The sequence below is a fragment of the Dama dama genome, chromosome 7 (genome assembly GCF_033118175.1).
Source record: "Dama dama isolate Ldn47 chromosome 7, ASM3311817v1, whole genome shotgun sequence".
Classification (NCBI taxonomy): domain Eukaryota; kingdom Metazoa; phylum Chordata; class Mammalia; order Artiodactyla; family Cervidae; genus Dama; species Dama dama.
Window position 1 is genome coordinate 34,703,570 of NC_083687.1, and position 23,023 is coordinate 34,726,592.

At 41.8% G+C, this 23,023-nt stretch overlaps 1 protein-coding gene across 1 annotated transcript in view; it reads left to right on the forward strand.

Annotated features, from left to right (window-relative positions):
• The window catches only part of KIAA0319 (KIAA0319 ortholog), a 68,221-nt gene that overhangs the window by 30,075 nt on the left and 15,123 nt on the right, over positions 1 to 23,023 (forward strand). Inside the window, exons 3-12 of the mRNA XM_061147504.1 lie at positions 2,623 to 3,365; positions 5,993 to 6,170; positions 8,506 to 8,604; positions 10,800 to 10,897; positions 11,860 to 11,947; positions 13,106 to 13,198; positions 14,601 to 14,733; positions 17,919 to 18,147; positions 21,283 to 21,406; positions 21,821 to 21,953. Of these exons, the coding sequence (XP_061003487.1) occupies positions 2,623 to 3,365; positions 5,993 to 6,170; positions 8,506 to 8,604; positions 10,800 to 10,897; positions 11,860 to 11,947; positions 13,106 to 13,198; positions 14,601 to 14,733; positions 17,919 to 18,147; positions 21,283 to 21,406; positions 21,821 to 21,953 (1,918 nt within the window). The remainder of the gene's footprint in view (positions 1 to 2,622; positions 3,366 to 5,992; positions 6,171 to 8,505; positions 8,605 to 10,799; positions 10,898 to 11,859; positions 11,948 to 13,105; positions 13,199 to 14,600; positions 14,734 to 17,918; positions 18,148 to 21,282; positions 21,407 to 21,820; positions 21,954 to 23,023) is intronic.

Consider the following 23,023-nt stretch of genomic DNA (forward strand, 5'->3'; position numbering starts at 1 on the left):
TTCTAGCTTGGGTCTTCATTTAAAGGCTGCTTCTTTTAAAGGGATGTAGTGATATCTTTGGGAGAAGGCAATGGCAGCCCACTCCGGTACTCTTGCCTGGGAAATCCCATGGACGGAGGAGCCTGGTGGGCTGCAGTCCATAGGATCGCTAAGAGTCAGACACGACTGAGCAACTTCACTTTCACTTTTCACTTTCATGCATTGGAGAAGGAAATGGCAACCCACTCCAGTGTTCTTGCCTGGAGAATCCCAGGGCCGGGGGAGCCTGGTGGGCTGCCGTCTATGGGGTCGCACAGAGTCGGACACGACTGAAGTGACTTAGCAGCAGCAGCAGCAGTGATATCTTCACAAGTAAAGACAGTATTTTTGAAAGTAGAGCTGGGAGTTGTAGATTACCTACCTATTTTATCCCTTTTATCATCTCTTGACCTTGATTGTTTTATCATGTTCAGCACAGAGTATTTCCCCCTCTCCATATCTGATAAAAGATTAAGCTTTTCTTTCGAAAATAAAAGGCTAAAACTATTAAAGTGATTTTTTTAAAAAGTAGCTTTGGTTTGAGAAAATATCATTTCAGTTGAAGTAAAGCAGTTTGCCTGCTTATTTACTGGGAAAGATATATATTTATATCTAATTCTTATTGGATGAGACCAGTTAGACTAATATTGAGTCAATATTTGGCACTGAATGATTCTTAAAAATTTATAATAGTGATGATATGTATACAGGTGAAAAAAAGAAATGATTCTTGTTTTGCTATGGACCATTTTTTAAAGGTCTGTGTTGAATTTGTTACAGTGTTGCTTCTCATTTATGTTTTGGTTTTTTGGTTGGGAGACATGTGGGGTCTTAGCTCCCTGATCAGAGATGGAACTTGTGCCCCTGCCAAAGGACTGCCAGGGAAGTCCCAAACAACATGAATTCTTGTACTGTGTTTAACCATTTTTCTTACCTCCAGTTAGAAGTCATCTCTAACTGTCATTATGAAAAATGTAACAGTTATTAAGAGAATGATCAGTGATGAGCACTCACTAGAAAGATCTTTTGCTCTTCGGAGTTCAGCAGAACTGCATTCCTGGAACTATATGTGATGAGGGACCAATTTGTTTCTATTTCCAATCCACCACAGACAGACTCTTTGGTAAAATATCAACAACAAGTTGTCTACTGAAAGAAAAACATGCAATGCAAGAGTTGTAGGTTTCAGTTTTATTTGGGGACCTTCCTGAGGACTATAGTCCAGGCAACAGCGTCTCAGTAGGTCTGAGGGAACTGCTCTGAAAAGCTGGAAGAAGAAGCCCGTATGTATATGATTTGGGGCAGGAGAATGCGTGCAGTCAAGCACACCTCTTGATACACCACTGCTGCTAGTCACAAGGAACAGGTATCTCAGCTGACGATTTTAGTGCTTTTCTATGTACGGGAAGATGCAAGAATCTGAGCTCATTAAAATTCTTCCTGGACATGTGTCCAACTATCTGAGGGGCCTGTTTTTCCAAAGCACAGAGTGCCTCATCCTGCTTTTCATCCTGAATTCCTTTCTGGGTACACTGTCTGTTAGTGACTGCAGTGGGCAGTGACTTCATCCTTGTAGAACCGAATGGTAGGCAACATTCTTTATCTTTTTTTAATATTAATTTTTATTGGAGTGTAGTTGATTTACAATGTTGTTAGTATCTGCTTTAGAGCAGAGTGAATCAGTTAACACATATATCCCCTCTTTCTTTAGATTTTATTGCCACATAGGTCATTACAGAGTATTGAGTAGAGTTCCCTGCACCATACAGTAGGTTCTTAATAGGTATCTGTTTTATATATATTAGTTGTGGGTATGTCAATCCCAGTCTCTGAGTGTATCCCTCCCTCTCTTCCCCCGCTTGGTAACTGGATTTGTTTTCTACATCTATGACTCTGTTTTGTAGACAGGTTCATTTGTACCATCTTTTAGATTCCAATATCTGATTGTTTTACAACATACAAAAGGAGAAAAGTGATTTTGTCCTTGGGTGCCAGGGAATGACAGATTGCTACCAAGTTTTCTAAAAGCCCCAGATTCTCTTATCATGGCCTGCCCCCCTGTGTCTGCAGATCACACTTAGGTAGCACCACACTTCTGCCTACTGATTTGCCAGTTGGCAAAGTTTGTGGTTCATTATTTAGAATCGGCTTAAAGCTAGTTGTTCTAGACCTATATTTAGGATGAGTTTTTTCTCTCTTTTGATAATTCCCTGTCATCAGAATAAGCTGAGATATTTAAAAATTCAATTAACAGCAACAGTATGACGTTGTTCCTGAAGTAAACCTTTATAACTGGATTTTGGGTGAGGAACAAAATGTCACATACAGTGTAAAAGCGATACACACATAGAAAAGAACGCCTCTCTTCAGTAAGTGGAGTAGCACCATATAAAGAGAGAAGATGGAAGGTAAGATGGACAGATGGAAGAATCTGTGGATGGATGGGTTGGGGTGGAAGGGTGCGAGGACAGGGGTACAGATGGGGGTGTTGATTGGCGGGCTGTATGATAAGGCAGCGGACTTCCTGTAGGAGATGCTGGTGGTTTATTTGCTTGCCAGAAGTGACCTGCCTGGCTTCCTTATTGGTGGCTGGAATGTTTGCAGGTTGTGCCTGGACGCAGTGCAGCGAGGGGAGGACGTATTCCAATGCCATCATCTCTCCTAACTTGGAAACTAGCAAAATCATGCCGGTGCCTCAGACCACCCCCCTGGGGGACTGCACATCAGCCTGCTGCGACCTGTCCAGCTGCGACCTGGCTTGGTGGTTTGAGGGCCGCTGCTACCTGGTGAGCTGCCCGCACAAAGAGAGCTGCGAGCCCAAGAAGATGGGCTCCATCAGGTCTTACCTGACCTTTGTGCTCAGGCCCGCCCAGAGGCCCGCACCGCTGCTGGACTACGGGGAGGTGATGCTGAACAGGGGCGCCCCGTCGGGAATCTGGGGGGACTCACCTGAGGATATCAGAAAGGACCTGCCCTTCCTGGGCACGGATCGGGGCCTGGACATGTCTGAGTACTCGGATGACTACAGGGAGCTGGAGCAGAACCTCTTCCAGCCGCTCCGCAAGCAGGAGCCCCGGGAGAGCGCCGAGTTCACGGACTGGGGCTTGCTGCCCGGAGGTGAGGGAGGCTTCAACTCCTCTGCTGGAGACAGCCCCACAGCACCAGCGGACAAGCAGCCGGAGGACCCAGGGCTCCACAAGCTGAATGAGTCGGCCTGGACCCCGGCCCCGAAACCCTCTCCGGAGAGGTTGTTGCTTCCCTTGGTCACTGCCCCACCTCCAGGAGAAGAAGTGGAGAGAGAGGCTTCTCAGCTCCACGGGCAAGCCGGCAACAGCTCTGGGAAAGAGGTGGGTGTGGCTGGTGTGTGTGTGACGGGAAGGGCTGAGTTCACCTTGGAGCCAGGCTCAGTGGTGAAGAGCCCGTCTGCCATGCAGGAGGCGCCTCCCTGGATCAGGGAAGATCCCCTGGAGAAGGAAATGGCCACCCACTCCAGTACTCTTCCCAGAAAATCCCCTGGACAGAGGAGCCTGACAGGCTACAGTCCATGGGGTCACCAAGAGTCGGACACGACTTAGCAACTAAGCAACGGCCTCATTAGGTGGAGGACACGAGAAGGTTCTTCTTAAGGGCACCTGTTAAGGTATTGGCAAGAAAGATGGCTCTCAGAACCTTCCAGACCTAACATCTTGTTCCTCTTTTGGGGCCTCGTGACCAGACTGTTTAAAAGAGCAAATAGTTCTTTTGCCTTCACAAGTCAGCCACCTAGTGATGATTTAGCGCTTCTCCCTTGAGTTGCCTCTACTGGTCTCTAAGATGAATGAGGGTTTTTTAAACGTTTCCAGAGCCAGCCCATATAATGCAGCATGTATAGACAGAGGCTTTGCAAATCTCTTGTGGTAGGTTTTGTAGGAGCAGAAAAAAATTTTTTCTTCTAAGTTTTTTTTTCTCCTGGTTAATAGGAGAAAAGCAAATTTACTTTTCATGTGTAGGAGACCCCATAAAAATATGAGACATGACCAAAGAAGGAAAGCTTTCTGTTTTTTGAACAAAGAAACAATAGATCTGTGAAGAATTGACAAGCCAAAGAGGAAGAGGTTTAGGCTTGGGGCAGTAAATTGGTGACAAAATATCTGTTAAAGATAAGTATCTGTTAAAAAATTAAGCTGAAGCATATTAATATTTTTAAGAGTTTGAACAAAAATGCATTCAGGGTCTTCCCTGGTGGTCCAGTGGCTAAGACTCCATGCTCCCGGTACAAAGGGACTGAGTTTGATCCCTGGTGAGGGAACTAGATCCCACATGCTGCAACTAAGAATTCACATGCTGCAACTAAGACCCAGCATGGCCAAATAAATAAATTAAAATAAATATATTTTAAAAAATGCATTCAAATCAGGCAGCATCCAGTATAGCAGATAGAAAGGAGTTCTGAGGAGCTGTACAAAATGAAAGACATTTTTAGGCAGAAGGGAGTTGGAAACAAGAAGATTATACAAGGCAGGCAAGTGGGTTGATTATTGCAAGATTACTTTCCTTTAAGGGGCAGTGGGAGTTTATCAAGCAGATTATCTTAAGATTATTCCTGATTGACTGGTTTAAGCTTCCGTTTCTGGGAGAGCTGAAACCGTAAATCATGCTTTGGGGACAAAATAAGCGACTCTATTTTGGGCCTGTTGTTTTAACTCAAGGTTTGTTTATTCAGCCTTCTCAGCCCTCAATTTCTTCTCTCTGGTGAAAAGGTTACCTTCTATCCTCCTGGTACAATGCTTTATTTTCCACTGAAATACAAATTTCCCCCTACAGTCACAGTTAAATTTTTTTGAGCTGCATTAAGTTGTAGATAATCCTTGAAAGGAAAGGTCCCTTTCCCGTGGAGATTTGTCTCTTGCTTTCAGGGGGACAGAAGAGGGGTCAGAGTGTTCTTTTTACACTGACAGTTTTCCAAGTACTTTTAATTCAAAATAATCAGTTTGCCGGAGTGTCTTATTTGGGGATGATGTATTCTCAACCCCCTGCAGTTTCTTCAAGACCCAACAGGTTCTGAGGTTGCTAGAAATTCACTAGTGACATGAATCGGTTGGATTGGGGGAGCGAGATACTAAGGAGAGGACATAAACTGTATGGAACTTTCCATGAAAAACACAGGTGAAAAGAATGGGGACCTTTAGGATAGAAGACATACCGAGGCAGAGAAGGTTCAAGTGCTAAGAGCAGGAGCTCAGGGAGGCAGACTCAGAGGCTGCCCTGTGGGGAGAACATTTGAGTCCAGAGGCTGCTTGCTTGGGAAAGGTCAGGACTGGGTGAGATGCAGTGAGCGAGTTGATCAGGGGAAGCCAAATGCAGCTGGCAGTAGTGACTGGAGGACAGGTCGTGGGAGAATTTAGTGTATTTCAAGGTACAAGAGGGCGCATCAGAAGATAAAGGAACATAAACCAATTAAGACTTCTTTATTAAAAAAAAAATGTTATTTAAGATATCAGTGCTTAGGTTAGAGTAAGTAAGGAAAGCTGGATTGAATTGACTGTGTATTATAATCTCAACCATTAAAAATTGCTAAACAGTCTTTTAAGTAGTGATATTATCAGAAGTGGGTTTTTTTTTTCCGCTTTGGTGTATGTTTCTTTTCAAAGTTTCCGTATTTTTCTGTCTTTGTAATTGTCTTAAACACTTTAAGACTTTCCATTAAAAAATAAAGGATCATAGGTTAACTGTGTTCTTTTCCCCCACCAAGTATTAACACCTTTCACCTTCTTTTATGTGGCTAAGTGGACCACAGAAGTGAGTAGCTGTGTTTTCAATAAACCCCAGTGCCCCCTTCTCCAGTTAATGTTTGAGTTACAGCTTTTCTTTCTGTGGATTTCACACTCCAACTCCACCTTTTGGTCCCCTGTCTTATTAGCCTGAGTTTTACTGACCTGGCTCTATCCAACCTTGTTTCCCCTCTGACAACTTATCCTTGTAATTGATCGCCTAGGTCCTAGTGCCATCCCATGATCCCCCTCCAGCCAGCCTGGAGGTCAGCCCGGCCACTGTGGAGAAGAGCCCGGTTCTCACAGTCACCCCGTGGAGCAGAGAGCATAGCATTCCAACCCTTTCCACCAGCACCATCCCATCCGAGCAACCCAGATCTGCTCCTACTGCTCCCAGGCCAGGTAAGTTAAAAAACACACCTGGAAGAAATGTGCTGAAGACATGCTGTATTCATGCTATATTCTATATTCACATACTATGAATGCCATAGTCATAGTAGCGACAACTTTTAAAATTTGCTCATTCCCTCTGGGTACGTTGTTAAGCATCTGTTGTTTGCCAGAAATATTGCTAGGTGCTGGGAATTAAAAAAATGAATAGATATTGTCTTTTCCCTCCATGAGTCTATGAGCGGACCAGTCTAACAGATAAATAGATGGTTTGATACAATATGGCAAGCAATATGGCAATACAGTATCTCATACAATATGCTGTGAGAGACTGCCATGGGAGCAAAGAGGAGGCTGAGGTATATAAACAGCTGGAACTGAAAATTAGCTGAGTAGATGGGCTGAAGATAAAGAGCTAGATGTCACTGGTGGAGAGGTGATCATTGAAGGCTGTCCAGGGAGAGTAGGGAGGTGAGCTGGGGAGAGGCCTGAGGGGTGGAGCATTGGGGTTGCCCTGTGTTAGGAGCTGGGGGAGCAGAAGGAGCCCACGGAGCTGACCAGATGATCATGGTTGAGAGGTAGGAGAGAGAGAAAGCAGACATGGACTGACGGAAGGAGAGAGGAGAGGGTTCCACGTTGGAAGCCGAGTGATGAGGGGGCTGTGTGTTACAGGAGGACTGAAAAACTCCCATTAGATTTAATACTCAAGAAGTTACTAGAGGCTTTTGTCATGCTTCCCGAGCCTTTCTGCGGGTGATCTCCTTTCAGGATTCCCCTCTCTTCTTTTGGGCTTCCCTGGTAGCTCAGTTGGTAAAGAATCTGCCTGCAATGCAGGAGACCCTGGTTCAATTCCTGGGTCAGGAAGATCTGTTGGAGAAGGGATAGGCTACCCACTCCAGTTTATTCTTGGGCTTCCCTAGTGGCTCAGCGGGCACAGAATCTGCCTGCAATGTGGGAGACCTGGGTTCTATCCTAGGGTTGGGAAGATCGCCTGGAGAAGGGAACGGCCACCCACTCCAGTATTCTGGCCTGGAGAATTCCATGGACTGTTTAGGGGTTGCAAAGAGTTGGACATGACTGAGCCGTCTTCACTTTCACTCTCTTCTTTGGTTATTTACTTTGATCCTGAGCTTCAGTAGAGACGGGGACAATGGTGGAGGAGATGCTGGATAGTACTATAATGAAAAGGAAGCTGTCCTAGGAATTAGCATCCTTGGGTTCTAATAGCACCTGTTCCTAGAGAGCTTAGAGGATGAAATGAATTCATCATTTGAAAGCCCTTGGCAGTGTTTAATCTGGTAAATAAGTGACTGTTGAGATGAATACATTTAAATTAGTTAAATATCTATTGCTAATGATGCACATAACCTTGGGCAACTCACATTGCCTTCCTAGGGCTCAGTTTCTAAAGTGAGGGGTTGGAACCAGTGTCCCTTCTTAGTTCAGAATTGCTAATCTTTCTCACAGAGTCAGTGACAGGGAAGAGGAGCCAGAGAGGGCCGCGAACCCTCTGTAGCTGGTCTAGGAAGGCACTCAAGGGACTGAATACAGACCAGGAGGAGAAAAGTGGATTTAAATGAGCCACGTGTCCCTCTAACATCTCCAAGTAGCTGGGACCTCTAGAGAGCACTCAGCTTTTTTTTTTTTTTTAAATCTTTGCTTTTCTCTATGTGATATCTTGACCTATCTCAATTGTGTTTTACAAGTGAGGCTGACGTCCTGTTGAGTCCAGTCAATTGACTGTATCAATGTAATCTTGGCTATAGAGCAAGGAACCATTGTTCTGAATGCTGATTTAGTAAGAATGGATGTGTCTACTGCCTTTTTACCATTGAGGTTGCCTGGATTTTCTCCTGGAAATGTTCTAAGAGCAAGGCCATTGCAGCAGTGCATGGGGTTACTATCAGAAGAACTGAGTGGTGTATGAATAATATCAGAAACACTTATGATCACATTCCATCTTTTTATGACTAAAAATAGCACCTACCAGAGAGTCAAGCAAAGCTGGTAGCAAGAGAAAAAAATAGCCCCGATCCACAGTATCCCACCTGTTTCATACAACTCTTGTCACTGACAACCTTGCCCAGTCAGCCTGAAGCATTATTTTCCCCACAGTGTCTACTCACATAGACAGTTTTAAACTAATGAGATCTACTTTGTAGCCTAATATGGGGTACAGTTCAGTTACTAGCCAAAGGGGAAAAAGTATCCTTGATAGAGTCAGATGAAGAACTATTACAGAAATGTGTTATTTTATTTCATGGATACGAAAAAAGTCTCTTATAGGACAGTAATGTAGCATCATTAAGGTATGTGATGAAATATACTATTTCTAATTAACTTTCAGTGAAACAACTCATGGTGTCTGCTGGCGAGAACAGAGTCATAACTTCCCCGGAAGATGAAGTTGAGCTGAAGGCCTCGGTTGTACCAGCGCCACCTGCAGGTGAGGCTTTGACTTTCCTTTGGGACCAGTGGGCTCAGACTGTCATGTGGAGAGAGTCAGGTTCGATGCCTGGGTCGGGAAGATCCCTTGGCGAAGGAAGCGGCAACCCACTCCAGTATTCTTGCCTGGAAGATCCCACGGATGGAGGAGGCTGGCAGCTACAGTCCATGGGGTCGCAAAGAGTCAGACATGACCGAGAGACTTCACTTTTCTTTCTTTCTGGGCTTCCCTGGTGGCTCAGACGATAAAAAAAAAATCTGCCTAGTATGCAGGAGACCCAGGTTCCATCCCTGGGTCCGGAAGATCCCCTGGAGAAGGGAATGCCTACCTACTCCAGTATTCTTGCCTGGAGAATTGCGTGGAGAAGTCCACGGGGTCGCAAAGAGTCGAAGACGACTAAGCGACTAACACACTGGGACCACTAGGGGGCGCATTAGCTGGCGTGTCCTTAAGGAGTCTTTACTGGTTTTTTTTTTTACAACTTGGATTCCTTTTCACAACCTGGAAATGTCACTCTTGAGGCTTTGATCATCATAAGCTTTAAAGTTTGTTGAAATGGTTTAAAACGGAGTAAGAGGATAGGAATTAAATCCAGTGCATTTCCTTTAATTGGTCAGAATAAAAAGTAATGCAATTTCTTTTTTTTTTTTTTTTAAGTTGAGAATTATGGCTTTTAAAAAATCCTTATCTATGTATTTGGCTGCATTGCGTCTTAGTTTCAGCACACAGGATCTTTGTTGGGGTGCATGAACTCTTAAGCTATTGCTCATGGACTCAGGAATGTGCAGGCTCAGTCGTTGCAGGGCATCGACTTAGTTTCTCTGCGGCATGTGGGACCTTAGTTCACTGACCGGGGATCGAACCCACGTCCCCTGCACTGCAAGGCAGACTCTTAATTACTGGACCACCAGTGAAGTCCCAAGTCCTACATTTCCAATGATGCAAAACAGAGTGGTATCTTAGACCAGGAGAGGTTCCCACATGCTTGCTTTTGACTTGTAATAAGAGAAGGCAATGGCAACCCACTCCAGTACGCTTGCCTGGAAAATCCCATAGATAGAGGAGCCTGGTAGGCTACAGTCCATGGGATTGCAAAGAGTCGGACACGACTGAGCAACTTCACTTTCACTTTTCAAGAGGGCTTCACAGGTGGCGCTAGTGGTTAAGAATCCGCCTGCCAGTTCAAGAGACATAAGAGACACAGGTTCAATCCCTGAGTTAGGAAGATCTCCTGGAGAAGGGAATGGCATCCCGTTCCAGTATTCTTGCCTGAAGAATCCCATGGACAGAGGAGCCTGCCAGGCTACAGTCCATAGAGTCAGACATGACTGAAGCGGCCTAGAATGCACAACCCACAGAACCTGGAATAATTCTCCTGTCAGGTGAGGGAGGTAGCGTGTGCACAAAGGTTTGTTGCAGACATTGTAGTGATGACAGGTGTTCAAAAAAGTGTTGTTTAAAATGCTCTTTCTCCTGCTGGCTCAGCACTCTGCTATTCAGCAAACATTTGACCTTGTGACCTGGCAAATACATTCTTTCTCAAAATATATTCATTCCTCTGCTGCTTGAATATTTCTCATTCCAGTTAGTTCCTTTATTTATTTCTCCCTGTCACACATGGATCAAAATTTAGGCATAAATGGTGATACTTGGAATTTGTAATTTATTCCTTTCAGCTGAAGTACCTCATGCCTTAATGACTAGTATCACAAAGTAGAAGACAGGTTTGTCTTAACATACAGAGGTTTAATCTGTTCTTACGTCCTTATATAAACCCCTACAACAGATGGATTAAAATCTTCTTGCTTTTTATTAAAAGGAGAAAAATAAAGGAGAAAAAAACCCATAGCACAGTGGATTATATTATGTTAAAATTTATATTGTATAGTCAGGTGTAGCAGTCTGGAAGGAAAGTCATCAAGTGCAAACAATGAAATTAGGGCCCTTTAAAAAAAAAACTTTATATATTTTCTCAATTTTTATAAGTTATGTGTTCTTATAATAAAAAAGAAATTTTACATTCAAAAGATACATAAACCTTATTATTCCTTACTTGGATGATAGTTGAAAGTTGGGTTCAACATACCTAAATTAATTTCTGCTAGTAGATTGAAGACTCTCACTTTCTTTCCTCTGCCCAGATTATAGTGACTTTTAAGAATTTATAACTACTCATACTTCTCTTTGGCTCTCAGAAACAACTTACAGCTATGAATGGAGTTTAATAAGCCACCCTGAAGACTACCGAGGAGAAATAAAACAAAGACACACACAGGCTCTTAATGTCTCTCAAGTAAGTAACTGGTGACTGGTTGTAATTGACAGTGTACCTAAAAATTCAGGTGTCGCCTTAGTTGTTGAACCCAGAAGTCTCTGTTATGGTTAAGATTAAAAGGAGAGCTGTGGACAGAGGAGCCTGGTGGGCTACAGTCCCTGGGGCCACAGAGAGTTGGACGTGACTGAGCAACTCAGCACACACATTAATGAATTATGTTTCAAGCATGTAGGTAGACAGGCAAGTGTGAATAAAGGGGCTTTCGGGAACTTTTTCTTCATTTGGCTTACTTGGCATATCAGTCTGGGGAAGAAGGCTGGTTGCCCAGGCTGATGTGGGTCTCTGTAGTGAGGTTAAAGCCTGTACTCCAACCCTTGCCCCTTTTGCAGTGTCCGAGACACTCTTGTCATCTCTGATTCTTAGGCACATTTCTAGGACTGCCAAAAATTCATTCCAGTCCACAGATGGTTTGACTACCAAATATTGCTCCAAGATGTAAGCCGTCACAGGAGGAAACATGTCCTCGTTTTAAATGGCCGTAGGTGATTATGTTGTCTTCATTTCTGAGACCACACAGCTACTGGTTGCAACACAAGTTAGCATCACCATCCCCTTATCACTGAGCGCTGTTTCTCAAAGTCTGGCATCCGGGCCACGTTCAGCTGACCCACCAAACCTACTTGGTAAAAATGCGGGGTTCCCATACATACAAGTTTGCGAATGGCCACCGTTGGCTGGTCCATCTCACATATGCCTCGGTAAGGCCTGTGAACGTCTGTAATGAAGCTGAAGTCCTTCCTAGATGATCATCACTGTTTTAGAGTACAGGCTTCAGATGTGGCAGTGTGTGCCCAGGTCCCAAGCCCGTTCTCTGTGCTGACTTCAGGAGAACAGCTTCTGGAATATTTAAGGATCTTCCAGGCAGTGGACCCATCCTGTTGTTTGCACATTTACTGGTGTAACTTTTCTTTATCTTGCAGCTGTCAGTAGGACGTTATGCCTTCAAAGTAGCAGTTTCTGGTGAAAATGCGTTTGGAGAGGGATTTGTAAATGTCACCGTGAAGCCAGGTAAGCTTGTGGAAGAGACTAGCCTCCTGTGGTATAGGTCCACCTCGCCTTTTGGTGCCTGAACCACACAGTAATATATTATTTAGTTTTACACTGGACACCATTGCAGAGACCATGCAAAGATGACATGGGTTTTTTTTTTTTCCTTTCTGCTTTCTTAGTACAGTTCTTAGTACTCACTTGACACTGTTGTGCAGGGTTGCAAGGTTATTGCTTTCTCTTAAGTGTTAGTCGTTAAGTCTTGTCCGACTCTGCAACCCCATGGACTGTAGTCCACCAGGCTCCTCTGTCCATGGGATTCTCCAGGCAAGAATCCCAGAGTGGGCTGCCATTCCCTTCTCCAGGGGATCTTCCCCACCCAGGGGTCAAACCTGGGTCTCCTGCAGTGCCGGCAGATTCCTTACCATCTGAGACACCAGGGAAGCCTCAAGTCAGTGGCAAATGGTCTGCGCCTCAGCCTCCTCCGTCTGACACTCTTCTATCTCGGTTCCCTGTGACTCAGCTTGACCTTAGGTGAAGGAGCTTTTCAGATTCACTTAACTGAGCGCCTCCAGGGCCAAGGAAAATGCATGCCATGGGCTTTCAAGCCCCCTGGTCCTTTCAGGCCTCCACTAGCCCATAGGTCAGGGCACTTGTGTGAGTTGGAAACAGTGGCCCTTTGTCAGGGTAGGCGCAGCTCTGGCTCCGTGCATGGAGCGTGGTGTGGTCTTGAACCTCCTCCATTCCCTCCACTGGGCCTAAGGGAGGTGGACCAACTGGGTGCCAGCACCCCCTCCAGCCTCTACCTCAGGGGTGATGAGGGAGCCTTCAGTCAAAGATTGAAGATCCAGTTAATCATAGCAGCTGGAACCACACTCCAGGGCTCCCCTTCTGCAGTTGCTGCTCAAACTCTCTCACCAACCCCTTGGTTGTTATTACATGTGTTCATTGAGCCTGGGGTTTTTGTACAAAAATCTAAACCCACAGACATGCTCCTAAAATGTACGGAAACATCCCAAAACATTAACACGCACTCTGCACATTCAAGGCCTGTAGGATAAACACCGTCTGGATGGGATATCGATGACCAGTGTGTTTGAAGGTCAGATGGTTTATTTTGGTGCTGGTGTGCACAGAACACAACTTGACTCAGTCCGTGTCGTTTTTTCCGTCTCGCAGCCGGAAGAGTCAACCTGCCTCCCACGGCAATCGCTTCTCCTGAGAGACAGGAATTCTCCCTGCCGTTGACGTCGGCTCTCATCGATGGCAGCCGTGAGTACCCTGCCCCAAGTTGGGGGTTTTGCCCCACGAACCGTGAGATGTAATGGGAGCTCTCTGTTGAAGCTGAGAGGACTTACGGGCTAACTCATTGATAGATGGGCATCTGTCTGTATATCCAAGTCCTTCAGCTCCTTGAGCACGACTTCTCTGCCTTGGGCTGAATTTCTCTTCAGTTATGTCTCATTTGTCTATAAGAAAAGTCCTTTAGGGCCTAGCTATTGCATCGGAATTAAAGCAACTAGGAAAGACTCTCCTTTCGATGCAGTCTATGCGATGAGCCTTTGGAAAGTCACTTTTAACAGATGGTAGAAGGGGTGTCCTTAGTGAGGGCAGATAGAGTTTTGTTCATTTAATTCAGAGTTCATTCCTTCAATTAGAGTGTATGTGGAAGGGGCCCGAGTGTAACTTCATGGGTCCAGGCAAATGAGAATAGATGAAAGCATATCCTGTGTTTGACACTATAGTCAAAATATGTTCAGCAGTGTCAGTGTCACTGGTATTTGCATTTATGTCCATCAAATCACAAAGCTAATACCAGATCCGGTGAGTAAAGAATTCTTGCCTTGGTTCCTAGGAGAAGAGTACCTGTCAGTCACTAGTGCTGCTCCTTTCAGAAAGTCTGCACAGATACAGAAATGTATACAAATCACTTTGACACAGTCTCTTGCATCTATTCCAATATAAATGTCTATATTGCCCCCTTAGCAACATGAAAATAAAGCATATTTTAAATGAAAATATTTATGAGAAAATGCATTACATCTTGATTCCTCTAATTCAGTGTAGCTTGGTTACAGGAAACTGTTCAGGATTATTAATCTGCCACATGAAGGTTTCTTTCCTTAAATGAATGAGGTCTGGCTCCCTTCTAGGTCTAAATTACTGTTATTCTGCATAGTACATTTTGTTTACTCTCTTTTGAAGTAGAGGTGGGAGGTTTTCATGTAGGGTACAGTCTTTCTCTGGATTTACACTTAATGATTAGGGTGGTAAAAGGTGTTTTGTAATTATATAGAAGCACCTCTCAATTCTTTATGAATCTGTCACTCAGATATTTATTTAAATTATCAGTAAGATATCATGTGCTGTAGTTAAAGTGAGTTAAAAAAAAAAAAAAAGCAATAGTGCCTGCCACTGTTCCATTTAAATTCACAACTGAGTGGAAACACCCTGACTCAAATCTGGTGGAAATCTGGGAGAAAAATCATGATGATAATTTAGGGAGAAGACGAAATCTCCCTTTTAACACATAATATATGGCCATTGAAATCTTTGGAATTAAATAATTTCAAATAAATATGCATTTAAACACCCAATGATATTAATCCTGAAATTGATGTTTTAATATCCTTGTATTTAATTCTAGTTTTCATTTATTTTTCAATCTTTCTAGAAAGTACAGATGATACTGAGATAGTGAGTTATCACTGGGAAGAAGTTAATGGGCCCTTCCGAGAAGAGAAGACCTCAGCTGATTCCCCCGTCTTACATCTGTCTAACCTTGTTCCTGGAAACTATACTTTCAGGCAAGTCGCTTCAGTTTCCATCACTGATCATTTGACTCTTTCCTTGAATTGATGCATCTTTTCATTTTCATCAGGAGACAGTGCAGATTTGGTTTTGTCGGGGGTTTTGGTTGACAGCCACTTTATACTCTGATCAATAATATAAACTACAAGTGTCTGTGTATGGGAAACCTTTGGATTTGGTTGTCAGCAACAGTATGGGATGGCACCTATTCTGCTGTGTTGAGAAACATGAAAGAAAGTTTCTATCTTCTGAGTCAATGTGAGGCAGAGTTATGTGATTTATCTATATCTTTTTATAACTTTTTAAGATATAGCTGGAGTATAATAAACTGCACATATTTAAGATATAAAATTTGATGAGTTTTGACACATGTATATACCTGTTGCACCATTGTCAGAATCGAGATAATAAACATTTCCATCATCCCCAGGGTTTTCTCATGCCCCTTGGCAATCCCTTCCTCCTTCCATTCCTGTCTCTGGGCAACCACTGGCTTGCTCTCTGCCACTTTAAATTATCCCAAACTTTCTAGAATTTCATATAATTGGAATTGTACAGTATGTGCTCTGTTTTGCTTAGTTTCTTTCACTCAGCAAATGATTTTGATATTCATCCATGCTGTTGTCTCTAGCAACAGCATATTCTATTTAATTACTGAGTACTATTCCAATGTATCGATATATATACCACAATTTACTTATCCTTTCATCAAGTATGGACTCTGGGGTTTTTAACTTTGAGCTGTTATAAATAAAGCTGCCATGAACATTTGCATACAAGTCTTTTGTGGACATATATTTTCATTTTTCTGGGGTAAATACCCACCAATGGAAGAATTAGGTCCTGTGTTGAGTTTGTTCAGCATTTTAAGAAATTTCCAAGCTCTTTCCCAAAGTGGGTATATTATTTTATATTCCCACCCATAGTATATGAAGTTTTCAACCTCCACATCCTTACCAATACTTGATGTAATCATTCTTTTTAATTTTATCTACTTTGATGGAAGGCGATATCTCATTATGGTATTAATTTGCGTTTTCCGGATAACTAATGACATTAAGCATATTGTAGGTATTTATTGGCTGTTCATGTAGCTTCATTTGTGAAGCTCCATTCAGATCTTTATCCTGTTTTAAAAATTACATTGTTTGTCTTATTTAGTTGTAAAATTTTTATACATTCTGTTGTAAGATTTTTATACATTCTGAAACAAGTTCTTTATTTTATATACATGTTATAGATATTTCCTCCCAGTATATGAAGTTTTGTTCTCTTAATGGTACCTTTTAAAGGGCAAAAGTTTTAAATTTTGATTGTCTAATTTATCAGTTTTTTTTCTTTTATGTTTCATGCTTTTTGTGTTCTATCTAGGTAGCTTTTGTTTATTCCCAAATTGCAAAGATCCTGGTGTCTTTCTTTAAATTTTTGTATTTCTGGGTTTTATATTAAATCTGTGATCTATTTTGAGTTAGATTTGTGTATTATGTGAGATTTTTGAATGTTAAGTCGACCTTACATTCATGGAGTAAGCCCTGTTTGATCATGATATTCTTTTTATATAGCATGGGCTTCAACTTGATAATATTTTTGTAAATATTTTTATGTCTGTCCTCATGAAAGATTTGGTTTATGCTTTCTTCTGTCTTTCTCTCCCTCTGCATTTGTCTTTGTTAAGGTTTGGTGTGAGGATTATACTGGCCAAATAAAACAAGTTCATTTCCTTTATTTTCTGAATTATTTATGAATAACTGGTGGTATTTCATTCTTGAATGTTTGATAGAATTAATCAGTAAGATCATGTGGGCCTGGAATTTTCTTTTTGGGAAAGTTTTGCTAATAAATTTGATTGCTTTAATAGATGCAAGTCTATTTAGATTTTCTGTTTTTTACTTTTTCTTTTTTTAAGTTTTATATTAGAATATAGTTGATTAACAATGATGTGTAATGTATATGTTTTTTCCTTGTGTCAGTTTTTAGTAAATTGTATTTTTCAAGAAGTTTATGCATTCCTAATAAAGCATCATATTTTTTGGAATTAAGTTGCTCATAATATCTTCATATTATCCTTTCAAGTCTGTAGGATCTGTGATGATAACCCCTTTTTCAGTTCCAATATTGGTAATTTATGTTCTCTTTTTCTCTCAGTTAGTTTAATTAAGGGGTTTGTTAATTTTATTTGTATTCTCATAGAACCTAACTAGAACTGCTTTAATCTACTTGCTTGTTTTCTAATTTGTTCTTTTCTGTTCTTATCTTTACTATTTACTTACTTTTATTTACTTTTGATTTACTTTGTTCTTTTTCTTCTACTAATGACTTCTTAGAGTAGCATCTTGAGTCATTTTCGAGTCATTTCTTTAAGGACTCAGAATGTATCCTGACTAAGCTTGGTTGTGGAGGAAGGATCTTAGGTGTTTGGTTTCCTGTCAGAGTGAGAACTGGAGTTTGGATCTTGGCTGCATGGGATATGTGGGCCCCCAGTAAGTACCTTACCTGCAAATATGTAGGTATAACTTTCCAGAGCTTCATTCTCATGGTCCTGTTTATACCTGTTGAACATGCACTGCTGCTCTGAATTAACATCTTTATTCCAGAAAGATGAAGTGGCCTTATCTCACTGACGCAGTTGCCACATCACCAGTGAGTTTCGTACAGGAGGGTCAGTGTAGCTCTCTGTTGTTTGTGTGGGTTGAGAATCATTTGTATTTGAAAGTGCTTACTCCTAAAATGGCTTTGCAAGGAGTATCCTGCAAACACTTAATGCTGAGTCCTCTAGGAAAGAATGAGAAAATCAAAAGGCTTTGTAACTGAAACTTCGTGAGTGATTTTCTGCCTCTACATGTTCAGGCCTGAGGGCAGGACTTAAAGCTGATACATTCTGAGTCTCAGGTAATAGAGAGAGGCTTCTGTGTTGGTCGGGGTTGGTTTCTTCATCCAGCATCTCGAAGGATCGTGAGAAATCCACGTAAAAGAAAACCCTATCATGTGACTATATTGCTAGCTAAAAATAAAGTAAATCAGCAGCAAAAAATATATCCTCGGGTCTCTTCTTTCCTCAGCTTCATCCTCAAGTTTCTGCTCTGAGTTGTTCGGAGTAATATACATAGGCAGACTCAGCTGACCACTTGCCTTAAAATTTGGCATATTCGTGCAGTATAATAGACTCCTGTCCTTTTACTAGGTTGACTGTTACAGACTCAGATGGAGCCACTAACTCTACAACGGCAACCCTAATAATCAGCAGCGCTATGGACCACCCTCCAGTCGCCAATGCAGGACCAAATCAGACCATAACTTTGCCCCAAAACTCCATCACTTTGAATGGAAACCAGAGCAGTGATGATCACCAGATCGTCCTCTATGAGTGGTCCCTGGTGCCTGGGAGGGAGAGCAAAGAGGTGGCTATGCAGGTAAGTTCTCCATCCTGCCTTCAGACTTTTATTTGTCTAGCTATCTGTTCATCTGTCTCTCAGTCTATCCATCTTTCTTTTTTCTTTCTGTCCATCCATCCATCCATCCATCTAAAATATTGGTACAAGGGGGAAACTAAATTCAGAAAATATGTTTTATGAAGTTGCCTGTTATAACTATTAGAAGAGTAGCTAAACTCACAAATCTTCTAAATTTATGTCACTTTCCCTCACTCACTCTATGTAAGCCCAGAATAGCAACTAAGCAGGCCCTAGTTGAAATGTCGACCTTGAATGTTAAAAACTTGACCTTGAGGTTAGTTTGGAAAAAGGCTGACCCAACATTTGCCACAGAAATATTATTTTAGTACATATTAGGATAAACATTAGAAATAATCTAATCTAAACCTCATTATCAGAAAATTCTTGTGTATTTTGTTCCTCCTATTTTTAGAAATTGCATGTTATCGTCTCTAGATCCAGCGGTCTCTTGTTGAGATCTCTTTGTATTTACCTTTTGATTGGTTCAAATCTCTAATATATCTGTCTATAATAACCTTGAAATGTTGCTGTATTTGTATGCATGTGTGTGAGCTGCTTACTTATTCTTCTTTTGGTGATGGCCAGAGCTGTTGGTTTTTGTTGCTAACCAGCTTGGTACCTTTGAAATTATGTTATTATTTAAAAGTTTAATGGAAAAAAGATAGTACCTTACATTGCCCCCTTCCTCTTCTCCTTCAAACACCGTCTTACCAGTCCAAGACAAATTTCTCGTTAGTGTTTGTGATGAAGTCAGACAGTCTGTGAAGACTGACCTACTTTACTTTCTGATCTTTCTGGAAAGAGCTTTGTGATCACGATGAATTAAGAATGACCCGATTGGATGCATGGAACTTGAAGGAGCTGTGAGTCCTCTGGATACCCTTAGAGAGGACGTGATATAGTGTTCATCTCTACCTGAGAGCTGTGGCAAGTGCTGTTTGCAGCTGTTGGGTTAAGAATTCGGATTCAGAGGAGTTTGGATACAAACAAGAAGATGGACTATTTTGTATTTTTTTCAGTTAAAAAAATATTTCAAAATTTCTTTCCCTTAATTTCTGAGAATGATGTGCCCAGAGCTAATGCAGCAGTGCATCCCTGTCTGCGGGACCTGGATCCAGAGGAAGTCACTTGTGCCGGACTGCAGGGCTAAGCTCGTTGCCCTGTGCACCTGCCCACTTGCTGGAAATACTATCAGATTCGCCCCAGTAACCATGCTGCTGCCTTGTGGTTGATTGATGACGGTGTCGAAAGGAGTGATGCTTTTTATGAACTGGGACCATCACAAAGATAAGCTCTTAAACCAGACTCTTTTATGCTTAGACTAAAAATTCTCAGTGAATCTGTCTGCTCAATTCCCATTTGCTGCGAGTTTCCTTTTCACTGTGTGCATAGCGTCCCTGTAACCATGTTAATTTTGAGGCATGTACTGGAAATTATACTTTCTCTAAGAGCTTTTCAGAAAAAAAAAACAAAAAACTTTGCTTTATTGAGTCCAAATAGGGGAAAGCCCTTTTTTAAGATATTAAAAGAATGCATTTCAAATTTCAGCAACTCCCCTTGTGATAACACACTTGATTTTTTATTCTTTTTTAAAAAAATTTTTCCTTTAAAACTAAAAGAGAAACATAAACAGAGAAATTTATCTGTAGACAATCTTAGGATCTGTGAAAGTAAATACGTTATGATAGGACTTAAATTCAAAAATCCTTTCCAGGATGCCATGAACTTTAAGCATAGGCAAAAACTGGAAATATTCCCAAACAACACAGCAGCAAAAATAACCAACGGGGTATTAACCTGAAGGCAACAAGGTTAAACTACTGTATACTCACTGAAAAAAATGCCTTATTGAAAAGTTTTGTTGTCCCAGCATTTAAAAAATTTGTTTTACATCAAGGACCTATTGGGCTTCCCTGGTGGCTCAGATGGTAAAAAATCTGCCAGCAATGTAGGAGACCCAGGTTCAATCCCTGGGTCAGGAAGATCGCCTGGAGAGAGCAAGGCAACCCATTCCAGTATTCTTGCTGGGAGAATTCTATGGACAGAGAAGCCTGGCAGGATATAGTCCAAGGGTAAACTACTGTATACTCAACTGAAAAAAAAAATGCCTTATTGAAAAGTGTTGTTGTCCCAGCATTTAAAAAAGTTATTTTACATCAAGGACCAGCTGTATAGTGCAGTGAACTATAATCAGTATCTTGTAATACACTATAATGGAGAAGAATCTGGAAAAGAATATGTGTATGTGTAACTGTTTCACCTGAAACATTGTAAATCAACTATACATCAATAAAAATTAAAAAGAAAGAATGCATGCACAAAAAGAAAAATTCAAGAGATGATAAGCAATAGCAAAAAGTTATTTTTGATCATGATTTATTTCCTGTGGTTAAAAAAACTCAAATTCTGATAAAGCCAAAACACGTCTTAACCTCACCCAAGTCCCTTTATGTGAGATAATTACTTTTATGAGTTTAACCTGTGTATGCCCAGAATCTTTCTCTGTGTTTGTATGTGTATAAAGTTTGTATGTGTATAATAGTATCCAGCACACTGTAGCCTTTGTTGCATAGTTTTCTTTGATTCGTATTATGTCTTTAATATCTTTCCACTTTTTAATGTGTACATATACTTCATTCTTTTAAACCTCTTTCTTTTCAGCTAGCATTCCATAGTGTATCATGGTGGGCTTGGCCATTTCTCTTTTGATGATCGTCTGGATTGTTCCCTTTTCTTTTTTTTTCCATAGGCAATGTCTTAGCATCCGTGGGCGAGTCTCCATTTTTACACACGTGGTCTTTCCACAGCAGATACTCAGCAGAAATGCTGGGTTGAAGAGTGTGTACTTTTAACATTTGAATGGATGCTGCCATATTGACTTCCAAAAAGGCTATATTAATTTATATTCTTTAAACAGTGTCTGAGGATATACTGTGGGCTTTAGATCCCATTTTCCTGGGACATGTATATATTTTTTAAAAGCAGGCTCTCCACATTTAGTAGAATCACTATTTTCTCATTCTGTCATGCTAATTACTTGTGCTTCTTTAATATTATTTTTTCTTTTTCATTTTTGTATTTGCTATGACTTAGGGAGTGGAGACCCCATACCTTCATTTGTCTGCTATGGAGGAAGGAGATTATACGTTTCAGCTGATGGTAACAGATTCTTCGAGGCAACAGTCCACGGCTGTGGTCACCGTGACTGTCCAGCCTGGTAGGTGAAATAGGAAAGGAATTTAGCCCCAGAGATTAAAACAGAAATGACATCTTGGATTCTGAGCTTCAGACCAGCCAAATTTGGTGCGAATTCTCTTAAGTCTTTGAACTGTCAAGAAATTGACTACAGTTCCACTTCATGACTTTTGAGGTCTCTTCAAGAAACCAGAAGTGTACATATTACAGTACAGTATTTCTTGCTATCTGTCATCCCAGTCATATTTAATTGGAATATTTAATTCCTGGGTCAGCTGAGAGACTGCATGTGTCTCCCCAGGATTCCCAAAGGACAGGGCACACTCTAGTAGCCACCTGATCCGAATATGAGTAATTTGCTTAAATCAAGAAATCAGAGGATGGCAGACTTCATGCAAAGAGATGTTACTTCTTCACACCATTTCTATAATTCTAGAAAACAACAGGCCTCCGGTGGCTGTGGCCGGCCCAGATAAGGAGCTGATCCTCCCCGTGGAAAGCACCACCCTGGACGGGAGCAGGAGCAGCGATGACCATGGCATTGTCTTCTACCACTGGGAGCGTGTCAGGTAGCCCGCCCATCCCATCACCGAGCACGGGGTTCACACCCTGGCTTAAGTGCTAACATTACCTGTTCTCTGGAGGATCCAGATTAAACAGTCAACTTGAGATTGTTGAGGAGTCAGGATTTAAGCTCGTTTCTAGAAGTGGAGGGGCACCATCGTTTAAATTCTCCATCAGGCGTGGATGGACAAGATGGGCATTTCTTGACAGTAGAGGGTAGGTGGCCAGGGCAGTCTCCGGGTGAGGTGAGCTTCATGACAGAGGAGGTTCAGGAGAACCTGGGTGGGGCATCTTCATGAGAGGCCCACCCCCCATCTACACACTCTCAAACCACTTGCAGTGACTATAAACAGCAGAAGTGCAGAGTTCAAGGGGATTCCTGTGTCCTCAGACATTTTTTTGTACTTCACATGCTTAATCTTGTGGAATGCTAGATCAGTTCTTAAGAGGTAAATACTATTATTCCCATTTTAAAGGTAAAGCAACTGAGGCTTGCAGAGATGAGTGAGATCACAGGGTTTAGGGTTGTCCAGATAGAGCAAGAGCTGGGACTCAACCTGGGTCTTCCTAACTATAGAGCCCACAGTCTTCACAACTCTGCTGTAATTCCTCTCTTAAATCAGTTATCTGGCTTGTTCCCTCCTCTTCCGTATTCTCCTGAAAGATAGCTGAGGATTTCAGCAGTTTTTATTCAAAGAAGAAATAGCAGAGGGAATTCCCTGGCCATCCACTGGTTGAGACTGTGCACTTCCACTGCAGGGGACACAGGTTTGATCCCTGCTGAGGGAACTAAGATCCTGCATGCCACACAGTACGGCCAAAAAAGAGTGAAAGAAGCAGGAGTAGTTTCTAAGCCTCCATTTTCTAAAAACAGGTCATTTTACTGACAGCTCAATTTAAACAAACAAACAAGAACTCCAAAATCCTCTTCCCAGGAATCCAGCAACCTTTGCCTGAAATAGGATTTAGCTTGTGACTCTTACACAGAACTCCAGAATCTAAATGAATAAAAAGTTATCTTAGAATTCTCTGCTGCTGCTGCTAAGTCATGTCAGTCGTGTCCGACTCTGTGCAA